The following is a 20,175-nucleotide window of genomic DNA, read 5'->3' as shown; positions in this document are numbered from 1 at the left end:
TTTTGCGCCTGCGCGTCCCATCCTACTTCATGCCCGGCTGTGTAGTCTTTCTGTCTGCTGGGCACCTGGCCCGATACCTTTGATGTAGTGGGGTGCCCAAGAGAGTGCCTGGGGGTTAGGAGATCCCCGTAGAGGGTTGAGGCGAGGCAGTGGGGGAAATGGATCCAAAGTATCATTTATTCTCTTTTATTTAACTTGAAGCAGGGCTTGAGCCGAAAAAAGAGCTCAGGAGTGAGGCAAGACCAGCATCAGGACGTACGGTTCATCCAAGGCTTCCCGGCGACCCATCTTAGCCCAGAGGGGCTTGGGGTGGCCTGCCACGCCAGGAGAATGAAGAGCATGAAAGGCCAAACTTAACCGGAAGAGAATTGTGACTGCAAGGAGACCGTCGTCGTGTGGTATAACCTGCAGACGGCCCCATAACAGATACACCTCTGGAGATAGTGATGGAAACTGAGGCGCAATAGATTGGGAGAAGTGAGGATGAGGCTTCTTGTGGGGTGGAGTGGCAGAGGGTACCTCGAGGGAGCTATGGCATAGGGAACCAGGGGTTTTCCTGAGTGTGGGGAGGCTTTGTGGACTTCTGCCAACAAACCGGGTGGTTCTTTCAAATTACCGCTAGGTGGTAGTGCTGTTCTGGAAGCATTCCAGTGAGACCCAAAGCAGGTCTAGAACAATGCCTGGCATTCTCTCTTTACCCCTCCACAGCCCCAAGAATTTGGGACTAAATGGGAGATAAAAGCAAGATATTCTACCTCTTTAATATTCATGAAATCGAAGTCTAGGAGTTGGGGTGGAAAGGGAAAGAAAGAGTCATGACTGTCTTGTCAGCCTCAAGGTTCCAGTTAAACCCAGAAGAGGCTTCTGTTCCTTCCTATTACCTGTCCTTTGTCCAGTCAGCTTTTGGCTGACTCCCATATGTACCCACCCTGCTCTTCCAAACCCAGAACAACCTTTTATAACACAGTCACAGTTTCACAAACCCCAGGAAGGTTCCATGTGGAGAGAGGCTGAGCTTCGCCCTTGCTCGGGGAACTATGACACTCAAAATATCCCCTTGGTGTAAATGGAAGACACCTGAAAAGCAAGAGGAAATAGATGCTCAGTGAAGCATAGCCATGCAGATACTCTGATGATTTGCCCTCGCCCAGTTCAACCTTTTTCCTGCTTCCTGTAAGGAATTCCTAAGTTTACTTTCCTTTATTCCTTAGATCCACCTCTACATCCAGCCTTCCAAACCTGTCACAGCTCTCCCACCACTACCCCCTGCTCTTCTCACATCCTCCCCGCCCCCCTGCTGCCCATAGAGCTGTTACCTGCACTGTAGCAGCTATTGTAGGCCCAGTCTGGGTTGGAGGGCATACTTCGTATACATCGGAATAGAGTCTCCTGCCTTCCCTGGCCCTCTCGAGATACCACCTGACCCATGGTGAAAGTCACATCATGAAACAGGACCTGGCAGGGAAGGGAGATGTTGAAGAAAACAGGATGGTGTAGCTCAGTTCTGGGAGGCCTCAGGAGCCCTGACAAGGGAGCCAGGGAATGAAGATCTTCTAAGTTTGGTATGAACAGAGGGTTGGGACGTAAGGCTCTGGAAGCAGGTCCCCAGGCCCCATGTGAGGCTCAACATTTGTTTGGGGTTACCTGGCTGTACAGCAGATAAACTCCAGCATCCCAGACTCGAACCACATATCCTTGGGCCTCCAGACCTCTCCCACGCTTAAGAGTTGGTTGCCACATCACCTTTGTCACATCAGAGTCCTCTGGAGGTGAGGTATGTGGCAGTCAGGATTTCTGTGCATTTTTACTTTTCACCTTTAAGATTCTCTTGGACCCGGATGCCAGCCCCAAAGTTCCCAGACCTTGCCCTACCCCAAAAGCTATTTAAAATAGTGCTCACCCTTGGAGGTAACGTTAATGGGAACAAGGTGCAGAACTGAGTGCTTCTCTGAGGAAAGAAGGAGGAAGTCTCAGCAGTGCCCACCTACCACGCTTGCCCTGTTGTCAGCCCTCCACCCTCACACTGACTTGGGGTAACAACCTTCAAGTCTTCATGCTGCATGTTCACCTCCCACCCCTATGCACCCTGAAGGCCTCACTCTTCTGTTTACGGGTGAGCACTGCTCTCCTTCTCCGGGATCTCTCCCCTTTCTCCAGGGCTTCCAGGCTACCAGGGCTCTGCTCATGGAGAAAGAGTCAGGGTTAGACTAAGATGCAAGGTCCCAGACAGCCTCTCCTCCCAGTCCTCCCCCGCCCCAGGAATGCCTCCCATCTCTCCTGCACCTTTCCCCAGCAACCTGAGTCTTGGTGCTGGCTGTTCTCCAGGATCTGGTAGGTCCAAGAAGCATTAATCTTTAACAATTTCCTTTCCTGGAATAGCTGCTTCCTTGACCTCCAGACCTGGGACCCTCTCTTGCACCCACTAGAAGCTTTGCAGGCCAGGAGCCTGGAGCCAAGAGTGCCAGAAACGACCCTCCACCAGCCCTCCTCTCCCAGGTACCCTTTTCCCTGCACTCACCTGTTCCCGGAGGTTCAGCCACGGACACCCTTCCCCCTTTTCAGAGAGCCCTGCAGTCCTCTGCAGGCAGGTCACCTCTCTCCTTAGGACTTGCAGCTCTGCTTGTTGGGTCAGCAGAGCCATAGCACAAACCATAGCCCCAAGAGCTGCCCCCCAACTTAACCAGAGGGCAACTGAGAGTGCCGGCTCTCGGACCCGGTCCCCCATGTCTCCCGGGAGCCCTTTAGGGACTAGAAAGGAAGGAGATGAGGCTAGCATGAGCTGGGGACCCTGCCAACAGCTGTGGCCTCAGGAGTGGGTGGCAAGGAGGTAGCGGGGTGGGGGGGCACAGGCAGTGATGCAGAAAGGAAAAAGGGCGTTACTCAAGGGAGAAATAAGGACCTTAAGATAAAAAGGAGGGAGGAGGAAAGCAAGCTAGGGGCACTGTTCGTGCTCCGGGCACTCCGCTGTGGGGCCAGTGTTGTCTTCAGACCAGCTTTCGCCACCCCCAGGAGAATTTGGTGCCAGTCTCTCTAGGAAGCACAGGGCTCCCAGTGACACCCAGGAGGAGCGGCCAAAGCACAGGAACCCAGGGCGGCCCCAGAAGTGGGGGAGGGAAGGTTGGCTGGCTATGGGCATGGTGCCAGGAGCGGGGATGAAGGGACAGGCTGGGCTGCGTTGAGGGTCAAGGGATGAGGGTGGCAGACCCTCTGGCTCAGGCCCAGGCGAGATCTCTGGGGAAGTTTGCCAGGAGTGGCGGAAGGTAGGGAAAAAGGGAGGCCCAATGGGGAGAACCAGGGTCTCCAAAGGAAGAAACTGGCTGAGTTCTGGGGTTAAGGCCAGGCCGGGTGTGTTGGAATTGGGCCTGCACTACTCCCTGTGCTGAACTTGGCAAATGGGACTTCCTGTTTCCCGAGAAAAGCTCTTACATAAGGCTCTGGAAGAAGAAAGAAAACAGACAACGCAAGCACCCTAATGCTGTAGGTTCCCTCCCCTGGACCCTAGGGTCAAGATCCCCGTTCCTAAGCCCCAGTGTTCTGCTTACTGACCTGAAACCTCCCTGAGACATGCTCCCACCCCACATCCCAGCCAGGGCTTTGTGCCAGCACCTGCCGAATGTCCTGTGGCTGCCAAGAGGAAGGGCCGTGTTCCTCCCGGCCAGGGATTCCCCCATGAGGAAGCCCACCTCCTAGGTAAACGAGGCCACTTTTGCTGGCCCGTGGGCAGAGGATTACTTTTCCTGGCAGTCTGCCTTTCCACTCTCTGTTCACGCCGTGGCGGCTGGAGGCAAGTGGCTCCCCACCTCCCAAGTCTGCCTGCCAACCTGAAATGCAGGTGAGCTGCACCCCACTCCCCAGTGCCCAGACCCCTCCCCAGGGCTCTCGGCCACCCAGAGGAGGTCCCCTACACCCCAATAAAAAAAGCAACCATGACTTATTCTCTTTTAATTTCCACTTATCAACATTTTTCACAATAATAATAAAAATAATATCTGTTTTAAAAAATCCACAGGGAATTATCTCGGTCACTTAGCTCTCACATTCGGGAACTCCTGGCCTAGTCCCCGTCTCTCTGGTATCCAGCCCCTCAGTGCCTGAGGCGGCATCGGGAACCCAACCCCACCCAGAGCATAGTAAACACAGTGTCCCAGGGGGCTTTGGCCGGGGTGGGAAGGAAGGCAGGAGATAAATGATGGCATCAGAAGTCAGGGGCCGGGAGCCAGTGAGGTGGAGAACCAGAGGTGGGGGAGGGGTTGTCAGAGAAGAATGGGAATATTTCTGTGGCGTGGGAAACACGTGAATAAGCCCTGGCAGCCTACTTGGGGAGAGACAGGTTTGAGGGGAGGAGCAGCAGCTACGGGTGGGGCGAAGGGCACTGGGGTGCTCAGCGAGTTGTTGGGGGAGCCAGTGGCCTGGGGAAATGACTGTGAGTGAGAGCAGGGTCCCTCAGTGAACTTGGAAAAGTCCAAAGTAGGTAAGGAAAGGGGTAGCCTTGAGATGGGCCCAGGGGAGGGTGCGGATCCGCAGGGAGGATCCCAGCCGCAGGGGCAGGAGCCCAGACACCTGGCAGAGCCGGAGCTGGGGCCCCAGGTAACTCGCAGCGGTGGCAGAGAACTCTTCCAGACATCGCAGGGCCAGCGTGCCATCCACGAGCAAGTCCAGCTTCAGGTAGACAGCCTTTCCTTCATCAAAGTGCACCTGGGAGGTGGGCAGGGAGAGGGGGCGGAGTCCAGGCCTCTGCTGGCCCTCATTACATTTCCTTAGAGACCCAGATACCCTCTCCAGCCCAAACCCCAAGACTCTCCCTCCCAACCGTCAGCTTGCGCCCACCCTCTAAACCAGACTCTTCTCTCGCAGTTCCTGTCTGACCCACGGAGCCAGAGGGGGCTTACCTGGCAGTACAGGTAGTAGAGGCCAGCCCGGGTGACTATAAATCCCCCGCTCTGGCGGTCATAGCGCAGAGGGTTGGAGCTGTTGATTTTGGCCTCCTCCCAGCCACTCACCGTCCCGTCCACACCTGAATGTGGATGTTCAAAGATAGGGGAGCCCTGGCCGGGTAGCTCAGTTGCTTAGAGCGTCATCCCAATATGCCAAGGTTACAGGTTTAATCCCCAGTCAGGGCACATATAAGAGTCAACCAACAAATGCATAAATAAGTGGAACAACAAATCAGTGTTTCTCTTTCTCTCTCCTTTCCTTTCTCTCTAAACTATAAGAATAGATTAAAATTTAAAAATAAAAAGGTAAAGGAAAAGTCCCTTCACAGCACTGTCACATATTACTCAGACACCTATTGAGAAACCTTTAGGACCCACCTTATCCAGAAGATCCACAGACGGCCCAGGACAAGGGAGGACCTGTGGCCTACAGAGCTCAGTGTAATGGGAAGTATGTGAAGAAATCCTACATACGTGACCAGAACCACACAGAGCAAGTTGTCACCAGCCATTTAAAGGAGAAGCATGGGGGCTTTTATATTTTGTGTCTATAGCATTTGCCTCTTTTATTTTGAAAATGTATACATACATTACTTGAATCACACATTACTTAGATTATTAAAATTTATCAAAAAGATAAAAAATGAGCCCTGCCCAGGTAGCTAGCTGGAGTAGAATGTCATCCTGATATGCCAAGGCTGCGGGTTCAATCCCTAATCAAGGCACATACAAGAATCAACCAATGAGTGCATAAATAAGTGGAACAACAAACTGATGTTTTTCTCTCTTTCTCTCTCTCCCTCCCCCCCTTAAACAAATAATCAAAAATAAATAAATAAAACAATGGTACCCAAATGTCTAGCAACTGATAAATGGTTAAGAAAAATTGTCATATATCTATACTATGGGATATTATTCAGCCTTCAACAGAAATGCTACAGGACCTGGTCATGTACTCAATTGGTTGGAGTGCCCTCCCAAAATGCCAAGGTTGCGGGTTCGATCCCTAGTCAGAGCACATATGGGAAGCAAGTAATGAGTACGTAACTAAGTGGAACAGCAAATGAATGCTTCTCTCTCTCTCTCTCTTCCCCTCCCCCTTCCTCTCTCTTTCTCTCTAAAATCAATCAATAAATAATAAAAAGAAATGCAATATAGAGAGACAGAAAGTAGATTTGTATTTGCTTAGAGCTTGGGGTGAGAGGAAAGATCAGAGAAACGGGATAATGACTAAAGGAACAGGGTTTCTTTTTGAGGGGATGAAAAGGTTCTAAAGTTACTGTAGTGATGGTTGCACACCTGTGTGAATATATTAAAACTCATTTAATTGTCCACTTTAAATGAGTGAATTGGGGAAGGCTTCGGGGGAGGGGTTTAAAGAGGGCCAAATATAAGATGACAGAAATTATTTGACTGTGTGATGGGCACACAACACAATGAACAGCTCAAATGCTATAGAAATATGCTATTGAAACCTATGTGTTCCTACAGACCACTGTCACCTATTAATTTAATTTCTAAATAAATACATTATTTAAAAAACAATTAAATGGGTGAATTGTATGGTGTGTGAGAACAGCTTCATCTCAATAAAGCCATTACCCAAAAAAAAAAAAAAGTCTAGAACTAGGATAATAAGAAGTTGCAAAGAAGATAAATAATAAAATGAGAGAGAAATGATAAAATGATAGAACAGGACCTCAAGGGGCTTCCCATGTTCTCTGAAGCTCTCCAATCTAATCTCACACGTTCCTCTAATTCACAAGGCTCCTCCCACTCTGACCTTCTTTCTGTTCCTGTTAAGAACCAAGTTCCTTGTCCCTGCAGGACTGTGCACTGTTCTTCCCTCTTCCCAGAACATTCTGCCCTCTCGGTGAAGTCTCAGCTCAGCCAAGAGGCCTTCCCAGGTCGCCCAGGTTAAACAACCAGACCCAGGCCCGCCTGTTAATCTCACCACGTCACCCCATTTCTTCCACGACAGTCACCGACATGGGAAATCATCTGGCTCACTTATGTAGGCGATAGCTTGGGCCTGACTCCCCTAAAAGGGCACAATGGGCCTATTCACCACTGGATCCCTGCACCTGGACTTTGGCCGGCTCTGAGTGGGCGCCCAGGAAACACTGGTGGGAAAATAGAGGGAAGGATGTGAACACAACTAACAGTTCTGTTTGGGTCCATAGGCCACTCTCCGGGCCCTCACTGGCTGGCCTCCGCAGCCTCAGCAGCTGCCTTCTTCAACCACTTATCCTCTGCCAGCCCCAGGGCCCCATCCTTCTTACTCAGGGAAACTGTGATGCTCTCTGGGCATTTTCAATCTCGCCAATGGGTTACCAAGGCCTTGACTCTGCAGGCTCCAGCCCTGCCCCATCTCACCCGGCTAACAGCACCACCTGAATCGCTTTGGGCAACTCAAACTCACCTTGACCAAAGCCGAGCTTGACTCCCACCCCAAACTCGCTTTATTGTTTGTATTCTACATTTGGCTCCACCAGGTACCATGCATCCCTCTCCTTCACCAACCTGATTCACCCATCGTCACCAGTTCCTAGCAACTCCGCCGCCTAAATAGCTCTCTCCAATCTCCCTTCCAGTCTGGCCCATGTCTCACCGAGTCTTCTCAGTCTCTTCTCTCCAGCTCCCTACTTCCAACCTCGCCTGCTCTCACGGACCATGTCCAGTACACAAGCACAGTCTCACTGGGTCCAAATCCCAGCTCCACCACTTAGTATCATGACCTCAGACAAGTAACCTCCATCTAGAAGATGAGAATATTTCCCTTTTAGGACTGCTGTAAGGATTAGATGAGGTTGAACACTGAATAAATTTTAACTAAAACTCATCTAGTATTTATTATTAAGAGGAGTGAACTCCTCCTTCATATCTCTCTCCACCTGCTAGCCCATTTCTCTGCTCCTGTTACACAGAAACTTCTGAAAAGTGTTGTCACTGTCTCCAATTCCTGTTTCAGATTTTCTCTTAACCCAATCCATGCTGGCTTCCAACCTAACTATGCCACAGAAACTGCCCTTGTCAAGGTCACCAACTGACTTTTAATATTAGCAAACCCAAGTCATTTCTCAGTTTTCATCTCATGTGACCTCTCAGCTGCCTTCAACACAGACAGCCACATCCTTCTTGAAACTGTCTTATCCTAGGTTCCATGACACTACCCTCCCTGGGTTTTTTCCCTCTCTCTGGCCACTTATCAGTCTCTGCTGGGCTCTCCCCCTCTGTTTTATTTCTAGATGTCCAAAAGCCTCAAGTCTTCACTTCTGGGGCACCTTCTTCCCACTGATATCTCATCCAGTTCTATAGGTTTGTTTTGTTTTTTTAAAGGATTTTTTAAATTTTTTATTTATTTTTTACAGAGACAGAGAGTGAGTCAGAGAGAGGGATAGACAGGGACAGAGAGACAGGAACAGAGAGAGACGAGAAGCATCAATCATCAGTTTTTCATTGTGTGTTGCAACACCTTAGTTGTTCAACACAACTTAGTTGATTGCTTAGTTGAAGCAAGCAACTTAGTTGATTGCTTTCTCATATGTGCCTTAACCGCGGGCCCTCAGCAGACTGAGTAACCCCTTGCTGGAGCCAGTGACCTTGGGTTCAAGCTGGTGGGCTTTTGCTCAAACCAGATGAGCCCGCACTCAAGCTGGCGACCTCGGGGTCTTGAACCTGGGTCCTCCGCATCCCAGTCCGATGCTCTATCCACTGCGCCACCGCCTGGTCAGGCTTACTTTTATTTTTTTAGTGAGAGAAAGAGAGAGACAAGAAGGGAAAGAAATGAGAAGCATCAGCTTGTAGTTGTGTCACTTTTAATTGCTCATTGATTGCTTCTCATATGTGCCTTAGCAAGGTGGGGGCGGTCAAGGTGAGCCAGTGACCCCTTGCTCAAGACAGCAATCAATGAGCAATTGATTGGACTAGAAGCCAGTGACCCTTGGGCTCAAGCTGGCAACCATGGGATCCTTTCAGTGAACCCATGCTCAACCCTGCACTCAAGCCAGAGACCTTGGGGTTTTGAACCTGGGACCTCATTATCCCAGGTTGATACTCTACCCACACCACTGCGCCACCACTGATCAGGTCCTGTTAACCTTTTTTTTCTCTGGTTAATCTTTCTTTAGCAAGTGGCACTATTATTCCCAAAGATGTCCAACTTAAAAATCTGAAGTCATTTCTGATTCCTCCCTTTCCCTTAGTCTACACATCCAACCCACAAGCAAGCCTTATCTTCAAGTCACATACTGAATCCACCTACTTCTCTCCATCTTGGTTAACAACCTCCAAGGCCAAGTCACCCTCATATCTAGTCTCCTGGCCTGTCACATGGAAGGGCATTCCATGTCAGGGAACAGTATGTGCAAAGTCCAGAAGAGGCACACTCATTGGTGGGGAAGGCGAGTCAGCCCAACGAATGTGGAGAATGCATAAAGTTATGTGGAATACAGGTTGAGACCATGAGAGCCTGGAAGCCAAGCAGAGAAGCAATGGAAGAGCGTCGGCCTGGTGTGCGGGAGTCCCGGGTTCGATTCCCGGCCAGGGCACACAGGAGAAGCGCCCATCTGCTTCTCCACCCCTCCCCCTCTCCTTCCTCTCTGTCTCTCTCTTCCCCTCCCGCAGCCAGGGCTCCATTGGAGCAAAGTTTGCCTAGGCGCTGAGGATGGCTCTGTGGCCTCTGCCTCAGGCGCTAGAATGGCTCTGACTGCGGCAGAGCGAAGCCCCAGATGGGCAGAGCATCGCCCCCTGGTGGGCATGCCGGGTGGCTCCTGGTCGGGCACATGCAGGAGTCTGTCTGACTGCCTCCCCGTTTCCAACCTCAGAAAAATACAAAAAAAGAAAAAGAAAATGAGGTTTGGGGGACTTATCTTGGCAACACAGTCTGGAACGGGGAAAGAATTCCGGTCTGGGTTTGAGGTTCTGATGTCATACTGCTGAGGTGGGGGGTAGGATAGAGATGGAAAAGAACAGAGACTAGAGAATTTTGAGAAAAATTATTAGATCATGAAGACACAGTTTATGGAAAAGAAAGAAGGGGAAAAAAGCAAAGGTGCTTCTTGCAGAAGAGTGAGGGATGACGAAGAAGCTGGGCTGGTGATTTGGTGGGGGCACCTGCCGGGGGTCTGAGAGAGGAAGGGTCTTCCTGGGGTCCCATGCCTGGGTCACTGAGAAAGTCCAAGTTTGGAAGCTGAGAGAACTGAATCCTGAGGACTCTGTTGAACTGGCTTCTGGGGTTCCAAGTCTTAAGGCAGGGATGGGGTAGTCTAAGTTTTGAGGGGCTCCCTTTGCAGGAGGCCAGTATTGTGGGGTCAGGGAAAAGCTCAGAGGTGGGGATGGGGTCTCACCCGCTTGTGCTCCGTCCTGTCCGGGCTGTGGGTGAACTATAAGACAGGAAAGGGTTGGTGAGACCCGCCCTGCTCTCTGCCTCGCCTCCTCCCTGGGCACGGCTCACCCATCACCTACCTTCATAGTGGGCTGCAATCGCTCTGCGAGCCCGTGTTTTCCGGCCTCTGGATGCTGGGAATCAAGACAAGACAGATGGGCAAAGCAGCCCCACACACAGCTGTGGGGCCAGAGGCTGCTCTCCCAGCCCAGGCCCATCTCACAGTGCTGGCATTTTTATTCTTATCAAAACTTCCAGCCTCACAACCTCAGGCTTTATCTTCCTAGAGTGATTATATAATTTAGCATCCATATAATCACTTCCTAGAGTGATTATATAATTTAGGATGCTTCTGAGAGCAAAAGGAGTGCTATTGATAATCACACTGAGATAACAGGTGTAAGCCAGACAGTCCTTCCCCAACTTGGATATATGGTCACATGGTTATCCCATCCCCTAAGCCTCTTTGCTTATTAGCGCCCAGGTCTCTGATCGCTCCCCGCCACCTTGTCTACATCATGACTCTGAACCAGCCCCCACCCTTTATTCTCTGTGTCTCAGTTCCTCCATCCATTAGTGAGAATAACTTTTTTTTTTTAAATAAGAGTTTATTTGAGCCAAACTGACATTATATGCTGGGGAGCAAGATCTCAGCTGCTCTGCCTACTTCGTGGGGCTGGATGAGGGAGAGATGCTGTAATGAACCCACAGACCAGCCACTAGCATCGTCCCTGAGGCTGGGATAAAGTAGTGCTCACCACTTCTGCGAGGCCGAACCAGTCGTTTCAGAAAAGGCACGGGACCCTGGCCCTCCTCCGCCTGGGGACTCAGTTCCTAGGGGAATAGGGGCAAGGCTAAATCAGTCTTGCCAGGGATTCCCAGAGACCTAAACTGAGACTGACAGGGGCCAATAGGAGAGGCACGGACAAGGTACAGAAGACTTCGGAAGGAATGGAGCCCTAAGCCAAGTGTGGCTGAGACCAAAGGAAGGCAAGTTCCTGGGGCCAGGTCTCAGCCCTCACCCCTTCCAGAGACCAGCCTGATTTCCCCGCCCCACAACCAGCACAGACCCTGCACGCACTGGCACACGGCACACACGCCCACACCAGTCAGAGTGTACCGTGGGTACCCGCCCTGCACATACAACCAGCATCCCTCTTCCACAGCGGGCTACCAACTCTCACACTCCCACGTCACCCTCAGCCAATAACACTTTGTACTCAAGTGGCACAAACCGAGCAGAACTCCTCACACACAGTCGTCACCCTCTCTCATATACCCACGCATGGCTGACGCAGCCGGGCACTCCCTGCATCCTCAGTTCACACACACTTCCCATGCCCAGCAGCCTGCAATCAGCACCCACTCCTACTCACCAGAGGGTCCTGGTCCTCTTCTACCACCAGCTCCCCCTGGGAAGGCTCCTGCTGGGAAGGAGGCAGCGTCACCCTGTCCTTCTCCACCTGACATCTCACCCTCCGCCCATCTTCCTGCTCCCTCAGCCCACGGGGCCCCATCAGCTGCTGCGCAGACTTTGCTCCTAATCTACCCAGGGAGGGGTGTGCAGCAGGGCCTCACCTGGGCAGATGACGATGCCCGGCTCCCCAGGCTGACCACAGCCAGCAGGAGGCCAAGGCAGGCCAGCGCCAGGCCCAGGCCCAGCATGAGCCAGGCCAGCAGGGCGGTGCCCGGCTCCCCCCTGCGCCCCCTCCGCCTCTGGCTCCGACGGGCGGCCATGGGGGCGGGGGGCTGTTCCTGCCTCACCGCCCCCCCCATCCCGGGACCCGAGGGCTCGGGGGGGAGGGGGAGCCGGCGGGCGGATCGGGCTGGGGAGAGGGAGGGGCAAGGGAAACGGGGCGGGAGGGGGGGGTGAGGACAGGAAGCCGGACACTGTTTGTGTGATTAAACTCCGAGCCTGAGCGCTGTGCAGGGGGCGGGGTGCGAGCCTCCCCGATTTCAGCCGGAGTGATTCCCTGCAAAGCAGTGTTGGCGGCAGTGAGAACAGGCACTGGGTGTCAGACAAATGGGATCAGAAAGGACCCTGGTTCAGCAACCTCGGGACTTGAGCTCTGGCCAGGAAAAAATTCAGAGCCAAGACTCAAAATATAAGAGAAGTTTATTTAGGAAGTCACAGAAGAAGAAATGGGCTTTAGGAAGCAGGCTACAGAAACTAAAGAAAGGCCTTTGGAGCTTAGGAGAAGAAATACAGGCAAGGAAACCAGGCCTAGCTCGGGGCAAGAGGAGGGGGAGGGGAGCCCATGATCGCCCTGGGTGCTGGTCACAAGGGCTTTTAAGGGTGGCCCCAAGGGAGGATCTCAATAGAATATTCATCAGCTCTTCAGGTGTGTCCTTTTCACGGTCATGGCGTCCACTGATAGGTCAGGGGGTCGGTAGTTAAGGCATTTGGTCCTGAGGTCGCTAGTCTGGTTTTGCTGCTTTTCTGACCTGGAGCTGAAAGATAACCGAACTGAGGGCTGGATGCATTTATTTTTTTTATTTTATTTTTATTCATTTTTTAGAAAGGAGAGAGAGAGAAGAGACAGAGAAGGGGGGAGGAGCAGGAAGCATCAACTCCCATATGTACCTTGACCAGGCAAGCTCAGGGTTTTGAACCGGCGACCTCAGCATTTCCAGGTTGACGCTTTATCCACTGTGCCACCACAGGTCAGGCTGGCTGGATGCATTTAACACTGTTCAGGACCTCATTGTCCTGGAAGCTTAAGTTTAAGAGCTATCCTCTGGCCCCTTGTTCATTCCCCCTCCAAGGGGTCTAACCTGCACACCCAGCAACATGCCTGGGGAGGAAAGGTCAGAAGAGGGTCTGTCAATGTAAAAACTGTCCAAATTTGTAAGAATTTTTATAAGTTTATTTGAGCTGAACTGCTGACAAATCCCAGAAGCAAAATCTCAACAGATTGAGAAAATGCTCCGGAAAATGGCAGTTTTACCACTTAATTTATCAAAATCAAAGGGGAAGATATAGGGGTTACATGAAATCCACTGGTGATAGATTAGGGAGGCTTGAGAAAGCCAAGTAGGGAAACTTCTGGGATTGGGTAACAAGTAAAACATAGACACCTACTTCTTTCACGCAGGTCGGTATGAGATAGTTAACAATGAACATTGACAACATATGGATGGTATGAGGGAGAAGGAGATAACAGTGAGGCGTTATGTGGTCTCCTGTTCTGTTGGGATTTTTCAGGCTCTGAGGGTCTGGAAAAAGGGATCACTCAGACATTCCAAAACCATGTTATCAGATTTGTTCTCTTAGATACAAAAGGACAACAGACAGGCTCAAGGGAAAAACTCTCTAGGACGTGACTCCCTCCATGAAACGTTTTTTGTTTGTTTGTTTGATTGATTTTAGTGAGAGAGAGAGACAGACAGATAGGAACAGGAAAGGAGACAGATAAGAAGCATCAACTCATAGTTGCGGCACCTTAATTGTTCATTGATTACTTTCTCATAGGTGCCTTTACCAGGGATGCTCCAGCTGAGCCAGTGACCCCTTGCTCAAACCAGCGACCTTGGACTCAAGCCAGTGACCTTGGGCTCAAGCCAGCAACCATAGGATCATGTCTATGACGCTCAAGCTGGCGACTTTGGGGCTTCAAATCTGGGACCTCAGTGCCCCAGGCCAATGCTCTATCCACTGTGCTGCCACCCGGTCAGGCTCCATGAGATGTTTTTAGTTAGAAGGTCAGGCTCCATGAGATGTTTTTAGTTAGAAAGTTTTCATTTCGCCTGACCAGGCAGTGGCACAGTGGATAGAGAGTTGGACTGGGATGCAGAGGACCCAGGTTCGAGACTCCAAGCTCACCAGCTTGAGTGAGGGCTCATCTGGTTTGAGAAAAGCTCACCAGCTTGGACCCAAGGTCGCTGGCTCGAGCAAGGGGTTACTGGGTCTGCTGAAGGCCCACGGTCAAGGCATATATGAGAAAGCAATCAATGAACAACTAAGGTGTTGCAACGAAAAACTGATGATTGATGCTTCTCATCTCTCTCCCTTCCTGCCTTCCTGTCTGTCTGTCCCTATCTGTCCCTCTCTCTGACTCTCTCTCTGTCTCTGTAAAAAAAAGAAAAAAAGTTTTCATTTCAGAACACTCTATGTGGTTACTTTAGGTCTCTAAATTTGTCAGGCCTCCCCTGAGCTTGTCAAGTTTAGTATGTGGCTCCTTTTTTGTCTATAATTCCATGGAGGCATGTCTCCTGAGATCTTCCTAAAAGGGTGGGGTAAAGAATGACTTCCTTACAATGTTTTGAGAGCAATAGTCATGGAACATTTCTCAAAAAGACCTTCCTTCCACGCAGGCTGAAGCATCACTGGAAGTACGCTTCGGGCAAAGCAGCTCTGGAGACTGATGATACGCTCTGACCTATCATGAAGCTCTCTGCTCTGCAGCTGGGCCTGGGCTATGTTTTAGGAGATCAAGAGTCTTCAGAGGGGCTGAAAAGGAGTCCTGCCTCCCTGACCAAGTTCTTCTCACAGAGCTTAGAACCTGATGAGTGACAGTGACTTGACCATAGGGGCATCAGGAAGCTCCCATGGTTGGCAGAGCAGGAGTCAGGTTCACAGACTTTTAGGATAGCTTGAAAAGCATGATAAAGAAAGACTCAGGCCTAGGCAGAAGAGCCCCTGCCCCAAGCCTGCCCTAGAGCACCAATGGTAGGGTAACCAGACATCCAGACCAGATTGCCTAGAATTGAGGTATTTTATGGGACCCATCACTTTCAGTCCCAGGTAAACAGAGATGAGTTAGTCCCCCTACAAAGGGCAAAACCAACACCACCAAAGCAACTTTCTTCGAGAGGGCACCAGGGAGTCCAGCAATAGGAAATCTGCAGGGAGTTTGAAACTGCAGAGACAAACGTGGAGCAAGTAAGTGAATAATTGTGCATGTGTGCAGAGGGTTGTGAATGGGGGTGTTGGGATGACATTATAAAAGCCCTGTCTAGTTGCCTGACCTGCGGTGGCGCAGTGTGTAAAAGCGTTGACATGGAATGCTGAGGTTGCCAGTTCAAAACCCTGGGCTTGCCTGGTCAAGGCACGTATGGGAGTTGATGCTTTCTGCTCCTCCCTACCTTCTCTTTCTCGTCCCCTCTCTCTAAAATGAATAAATAAAATCTTTAAAAAAAATAAAAATAAGCCCTGGCCGGTTGGCTCAGCGGTAGAGCGTCGGCCTAGCGTGCAGAGGACCCGGGTTCGATTCCGGCCAGGGCACATAGGAGAAGCGCCCATTTGCTTCTCCACCCCTCCGCCGCGCCTTCCTCTCTGTCTCTCTCTTCCCCTCCCGCAGCCAAGGCTCCATTGGAGCAAAGATGGCCCGGGCGCTGGGGATGGCTCTGTGGCCTCTGCCCCAGGAGCTAGAGTGGCTCTGGTCGCAACATGGCGACACCCAGGAGGGTCGCAACATGGCGACGCCCAGGATGGGCAGAGCATCGCCCCCTGGTGGGCAGAGCGTCGCCCCTGGTGGGCGTGCCGGGTGGATCCCGGTCGGGCGCATGCGGGAGTCTGTCTGACTGTCTCTCCCTGTTTCCAGCTTCAGAAAAAAAATTAAATAAAAATAAAATAAAAATAAAATAAAATAAAATAAAAATAAAAATAAAAAAATAAAAGCCCTGTCTAGTTGGGTGTTGGGAGTGGAAGGTGCTGGTCAGAGAAAGCATCACTTTCCTAACTGGTGGTGTCACAGTGGATACACCATCAACCTGGGACGGTTCAGTCCCAAGTTCAAAACCCTGGAGTCACCGGCTTGAGCATGAGCTCATCCGGCTTGAGAGCCAGCTAACCTGCTTGAGTATGGGGTCCGCAGCTTGAACATGGGATCATTGACATTATCCCATGGTCGCTAGCTTGAGGCCCAAAGGTCACTGGCTTGAAGCCCAAGGTCACTGGCTTGAGCCCAAGGTAGCTGGCTTGAGCAAAGGGTCACTGGCTCAACTGGAGACCCCCATGAAGGCACATACGAGAAGCAGTCAATAACAACTAAAGTGATGCAATTATGAGTTGATGCTTCCCACCTCTCTTCCGTTCCTGTCTGTCTGTCTCTGTCTCTCTCTCTCTCACTAAAACAAACAAACAAAACATCACTAAGGAAGGTACATCTGATTTGAAGGAAGGTACATCTGATTTGAAGGAAGGTACATCTGATTTGAAGGAAGGTACATCTGATTTGAAGGAAGGTACATCTGATTTGACATGTGAAGGATGAGTAAGAATTAACAAGGTGTAAATTCTTACATTTCTGGTTAACCAATTTTTGACAGTGGTGTCAAGTCAACTAGGGAAGAACAGTGGTTTCTAGAAATTGTGCTAGGATGCTGGATATCCACATGTTTTATGTGGTTCACAAACAGAATATTTTTTAGAACCTTCAAGAAGCTGTGGCATTTAAAATTTATGTGCATCTTGTGTTCTGTTGTCTCTGTTACACAATCTGCAGTCAGAGTCTTTAAGGAGTAGGATCTCGCTTCCTTTCCTGGACAAGATAAATGGAGGCTATGACAGAGATCCTACTTGTCTCATTCCAGATCTTAAAAACAATGTTTCTTCTGTGTGTGTGTGTGTGTGTGTGTGTGTGTGTGTGTGTGTGTGTGTATGTGAGTGACAGAGACAGATAGGGACAGACAGACAGGAAGGGAGAGAGATGAGAAGCATCAAATCTTCATTGCGGCATGTTAGTTGTTTATTGATTGCTTTCTCATATGTGCCTTGACCAAGGGGCTCTAGCCAAGCCAGTGACCCCTTGTGCAAGCCAGTGACCTTGGGCTCAAGCTGGTGACCTTGGGCTCCAGCTAGCAACTACGTTGGTCATGTCTATGAGCCTACACTCAAGCCAGCAACCTCGTGCTCTAGCTGGTGAGCCTGTGCCCAAGCCAGGTGAGCCCTTGTTCAAGCTGGTGACCTTGGGGTTTCCAGCCTGGGTCCTCAATGTCCCAGGTCAATGCTCTATCTACTGCACCATCATATGGTCAGGCCCCCTTTTTTTCATCCATATATATATTTAAGGTATACAATGTAATAATTTGATAAACAATTGGTGGTTATTGCAAAATCACCATAATAAAAATAATTAACATATTTATCACCTCACATAGTTACCATTTTCATATATTTGTGGTGAGAACAGTTCTCTAATGAACATTTCCTAAGGGTGAAGCCAGTGGATAATTTTAGCTATGTGTGAGAATTGCTGTAGTTTTTTGTTTTTTGGGTTTTTTGTGACAGAGACAGAGAGAGACAGAAAGAAGGACAGATAGGGACAGTCAGACAGGAAAGGAAAGAGATGAGAAGCATCAATCCTTCGTTGCAGCACGTTAGTTGTTCATTGATTGCTTTCTCATATGTGCCTTGACTGGGGGGCTGCAGCAGACCGAGTAACCCCTTGCTCAAGCCAGCAACCTTGGACTCAATCAAGCTGGTGAACTTTGCTCAGACCAGATAGATGAGCCCATGCTCCAGTCATTCTCTTAGCAAACTTTTTTTTAGTGTTTTTTTTTAAGATTTTATTTATTCATTTTAGAGAGGGGAGAGAGAGAGAGAATGTGAAAGAGAAAAGGGGGAGGAGCAGAAAGCATCAACTCCCATATGTGCCATGACCTAGCAAGCCCAGGGTTTCAAATTGGCGACCTTAGCATTCCAGGTCAATGTTTTATCCTTTGTGCCACTGCAAGCCAGGCTCTTTTTTTTTTTTTTTTTTTTTTTTTTTTTGTATTTTTCTGAAGCTAGAAATGGGGAGGCAGTCAGACAGACTCCCGCATGTGCCCTACTGGGATCCACCTGGCACGCCCACCAGGGGGCGATGCTCTGCCCAGCCGGGGTGTTGCTCTGTTGCGACCAGAGCCATTCTAGCACCTGAGGCAGAGGCCGTGGAGCCATCCCCAGCACCCGGGCCATCTTTGCTCCAATGGAGCCTTGGCTGCGGGAGGGGAAGAGAGAGACAGAGAGGAAGGAGAAGGGGAGGGGTGGAGAAGCAGATGGGCGCTTCTTCTGTGTGCCCTGGCCGGTAATCGAACCCGGGACTTCTGCACACCAGGCCGACGCTCTACCACTGAGCCAACTGGCCAGGGGCAAGCCAGGCTCTTTTAAGATTTTATTTAGCCTGACCAGGCGGTAGTGCAGTGGGTAGAGCGTCAGACTGGGATGCAGAGGACTCAGGTTCGAAACCCCAAGGTCACTAGCTTTAGCGTGGGTTCATCTGGTTTGAGCAAGGCTCACCAGCTTGAGCCCAAGGTCGCTGGCTTGAGCAAGGGGTCACTCAGTCTGCTCTAGCCCCCCCACCCCTGTCAAGGCACATATGAGAAAGCAATCAATGAACAACTAAGGCTCCACAATGAAGAACTGATGTTTCTCATCTCTCTCCCTTTCTGTCTATCTGTCCTTATCTGTCCCTCTCTCTGTCTCTGTCACACACACAAAAAAATATTTTATTTACTGATTTTACAGAGAGAAGAGGCGGATGTGGAAAGTGAGAAGTATCAACTCATAGTTACTTCACTCTAGTTGTTCATTGACTGCTTGTGCCTTGACCTTACAAGCCCAAGGTTTTAAAATGGCGACCTCAGTGTTCCGGCTAGGTGCTTTCTCCATTGTGCAAGTTTTAAGTAAACAAAACACTATTAACATTAGTCACCAGAAAGTACAGTAGGTCTCCAGAACTTATTCATCTTATAACTAGAGGTTTGTACCCTTTAACCAACATCTCCTCATTTCCCAGCCCCTGGCAACCACCATTTCATTCTGTTTGTAAGAGTTCAACTTTTTTAGATTCCACCTGTAAGTGAAACCAAGCAATTTCGGTCTTGCTGTGTCTGTCACGTTCACTTAGCATAGTGCCGTCCAGGCTCATCCATATATTGTTGCAAATGATAGAATTTTCTTCTTTTAAGATTGAATAATATTCCATTGCACTTACGTGTATATATACATCACATTTTCTTTGCTCAGATTGTTTCTGTATCTTGGCTGTTATGAACGATGCTGGGTGAATGTAGGAGTGTTGATGTCTCTTCCAGATAGTGGTTCTGTTTCCAGAAAGGAGAACTGGCCCTTCAGCTCTGCCTAGGGCCAGCCGGGAGTGTGTAGGTCCTTTTCTTGTAGGAAAGCTTTCACAACACGACTCCAGGTAATTTTGAGAATATTTTGTTAGAGCTGGGGACACTGAATAAAGGAAGTGCCTAGAACAGAAGAAGCAGCAGGAGAGCGCCTAGATGAAGCTGCTTTGGCTCTCTACAAACCTTGTGGGAAAGAAGTGAGCCCACACTGGGAAGTCAGAGAAAAGGGACCTTGGAGAGACATTCGGGGGTGTGCCCTGTATTTTGTATTTATTATTTTGAAAGAGAGAGAGAAGAAGGGAGAAAGAGAGAAACATCAATTTGTTGTTCCACTTATTTATGCATTCATTGGTTGATCCTTGTATGTGCCCTGACCAGGGATCAAACATACCACTTTGGCAGGTCAGGGCAATGCACTAATCAACTGAGCTATCAGGCCAGGGTGGCCAGGGCCTGGGTCCTTTGTTTTGAGGGTTTAAAATTTTTTCTGTGTGTGACAGAGACAGAGAGAGAGGGACAGATAGGGACACACAGACAGGAAGGGAGAGAGATGAGAAGCATCAATTCTTCGTTGTGGCACCTTAGTTGTTCATTGATTGCTTTCTCATCTGTGCATATGTGCCTTGACCTGAGCAGAGAGAGTGACCCCTTGCTCAAGCCAGTGACCTTGGGCTTCAAGCCAGCACCATGAGGGCATGTCCATAATCCCACGTTCAAGCTAGTGAACTCACGCTCAGGCTGGTGACCCTGTGCTCAAGCCGGCAACTTTGGGGTTTTGAACCTGGGGCCTCTGTGTTC

General features: G+C 50.0%; 2 protein-coding genes across 3 annotated transcripts; both read right to left on the bottom strand.

The window, feature by feature from the left end:
• Positions 1-159: 159 nt before the first annotated feature.
• On the bottom strand, positions 160-3,743 carry TNFSF13 (TNF superfamily member 13). The gene is made up of 6 exons (XM_066264141.1): positions 2,519-3,743; positions 2,100-2,178; positions 1,901-1,948; positions 1,645-1,763; positions 1,317-1,455; positions 160-1,077 (listed from the first exon to the last, which is right to left on the bottom strand). The coding sequence occupies exons 1-6, from the start codon at positions 2,774-2,776 to the stop codon at positions 968-970; spliced, it is 753 nt and encodes a 250-aa protein (XP_066120238.1). The 5' UTR covers positions 2,777-3,743; the 3' UTR covers positions 160-967.
• A 184-nt stretch (positions 3,744-3,927) lies between these two features.
• TNFSF12 (TNF superfamily member 12) lies at positions 3,928-12,171 on the bottom strand. Of its 2 annotated transcripts, none has more exons than XM_066264139.1 (7): positions 11,899-12,171; positions 11,697-11,747; positions 11,079-11,154; positions 10,401-10,454; positions 10,283-10,318; positions 4,890-5,014; positions 3,928-4,695 (listed from the first exon to the last, which is right to left on the bottom strand). In XM_066264139.1, the coding sequence occupies exons 1-7, from the start codon at positions 12,094-12,096 to the stop codon at positions 4,444-4,446; spliced, it is 792 nt and encodes a 263-aa protein (XP_066120236.1). In that variant the 5' UTR covers positions 12,097-12,171; the 3' UTR covers positions 3,928-4,443. The 2 variants fall into 2 exon arrangements, with proteins under 2 accessions (XP_066120236.1, XP_066120237.1); XM_066264140.1 differs by having other exon boundaries at positions 11,697-11,744.
• Between the last annotated feature and the right edge of the window lie 8,004 nt (positions 12,172-20,175).

Source organism: Saccopteryx bilineata, chromosome 2 (genome assembly GCF_036850765.1).
Source record: "Saccopteryx bilineata isolate mSacBil1 chromosome 2, mSacBil1_pri_phased_curated, whole genome shotgun sequence".
NCBI lineage: Eukaryota > Metazoa > Chordata > Mammalia > Chiroptera > Emballonuridae > Saccopteryx > Saccopteryx bilineata.
Note: the sequence above shows the minus strand (reverse complement) of the source record. Positions and strands in the feature narration are given on the sequence as shown.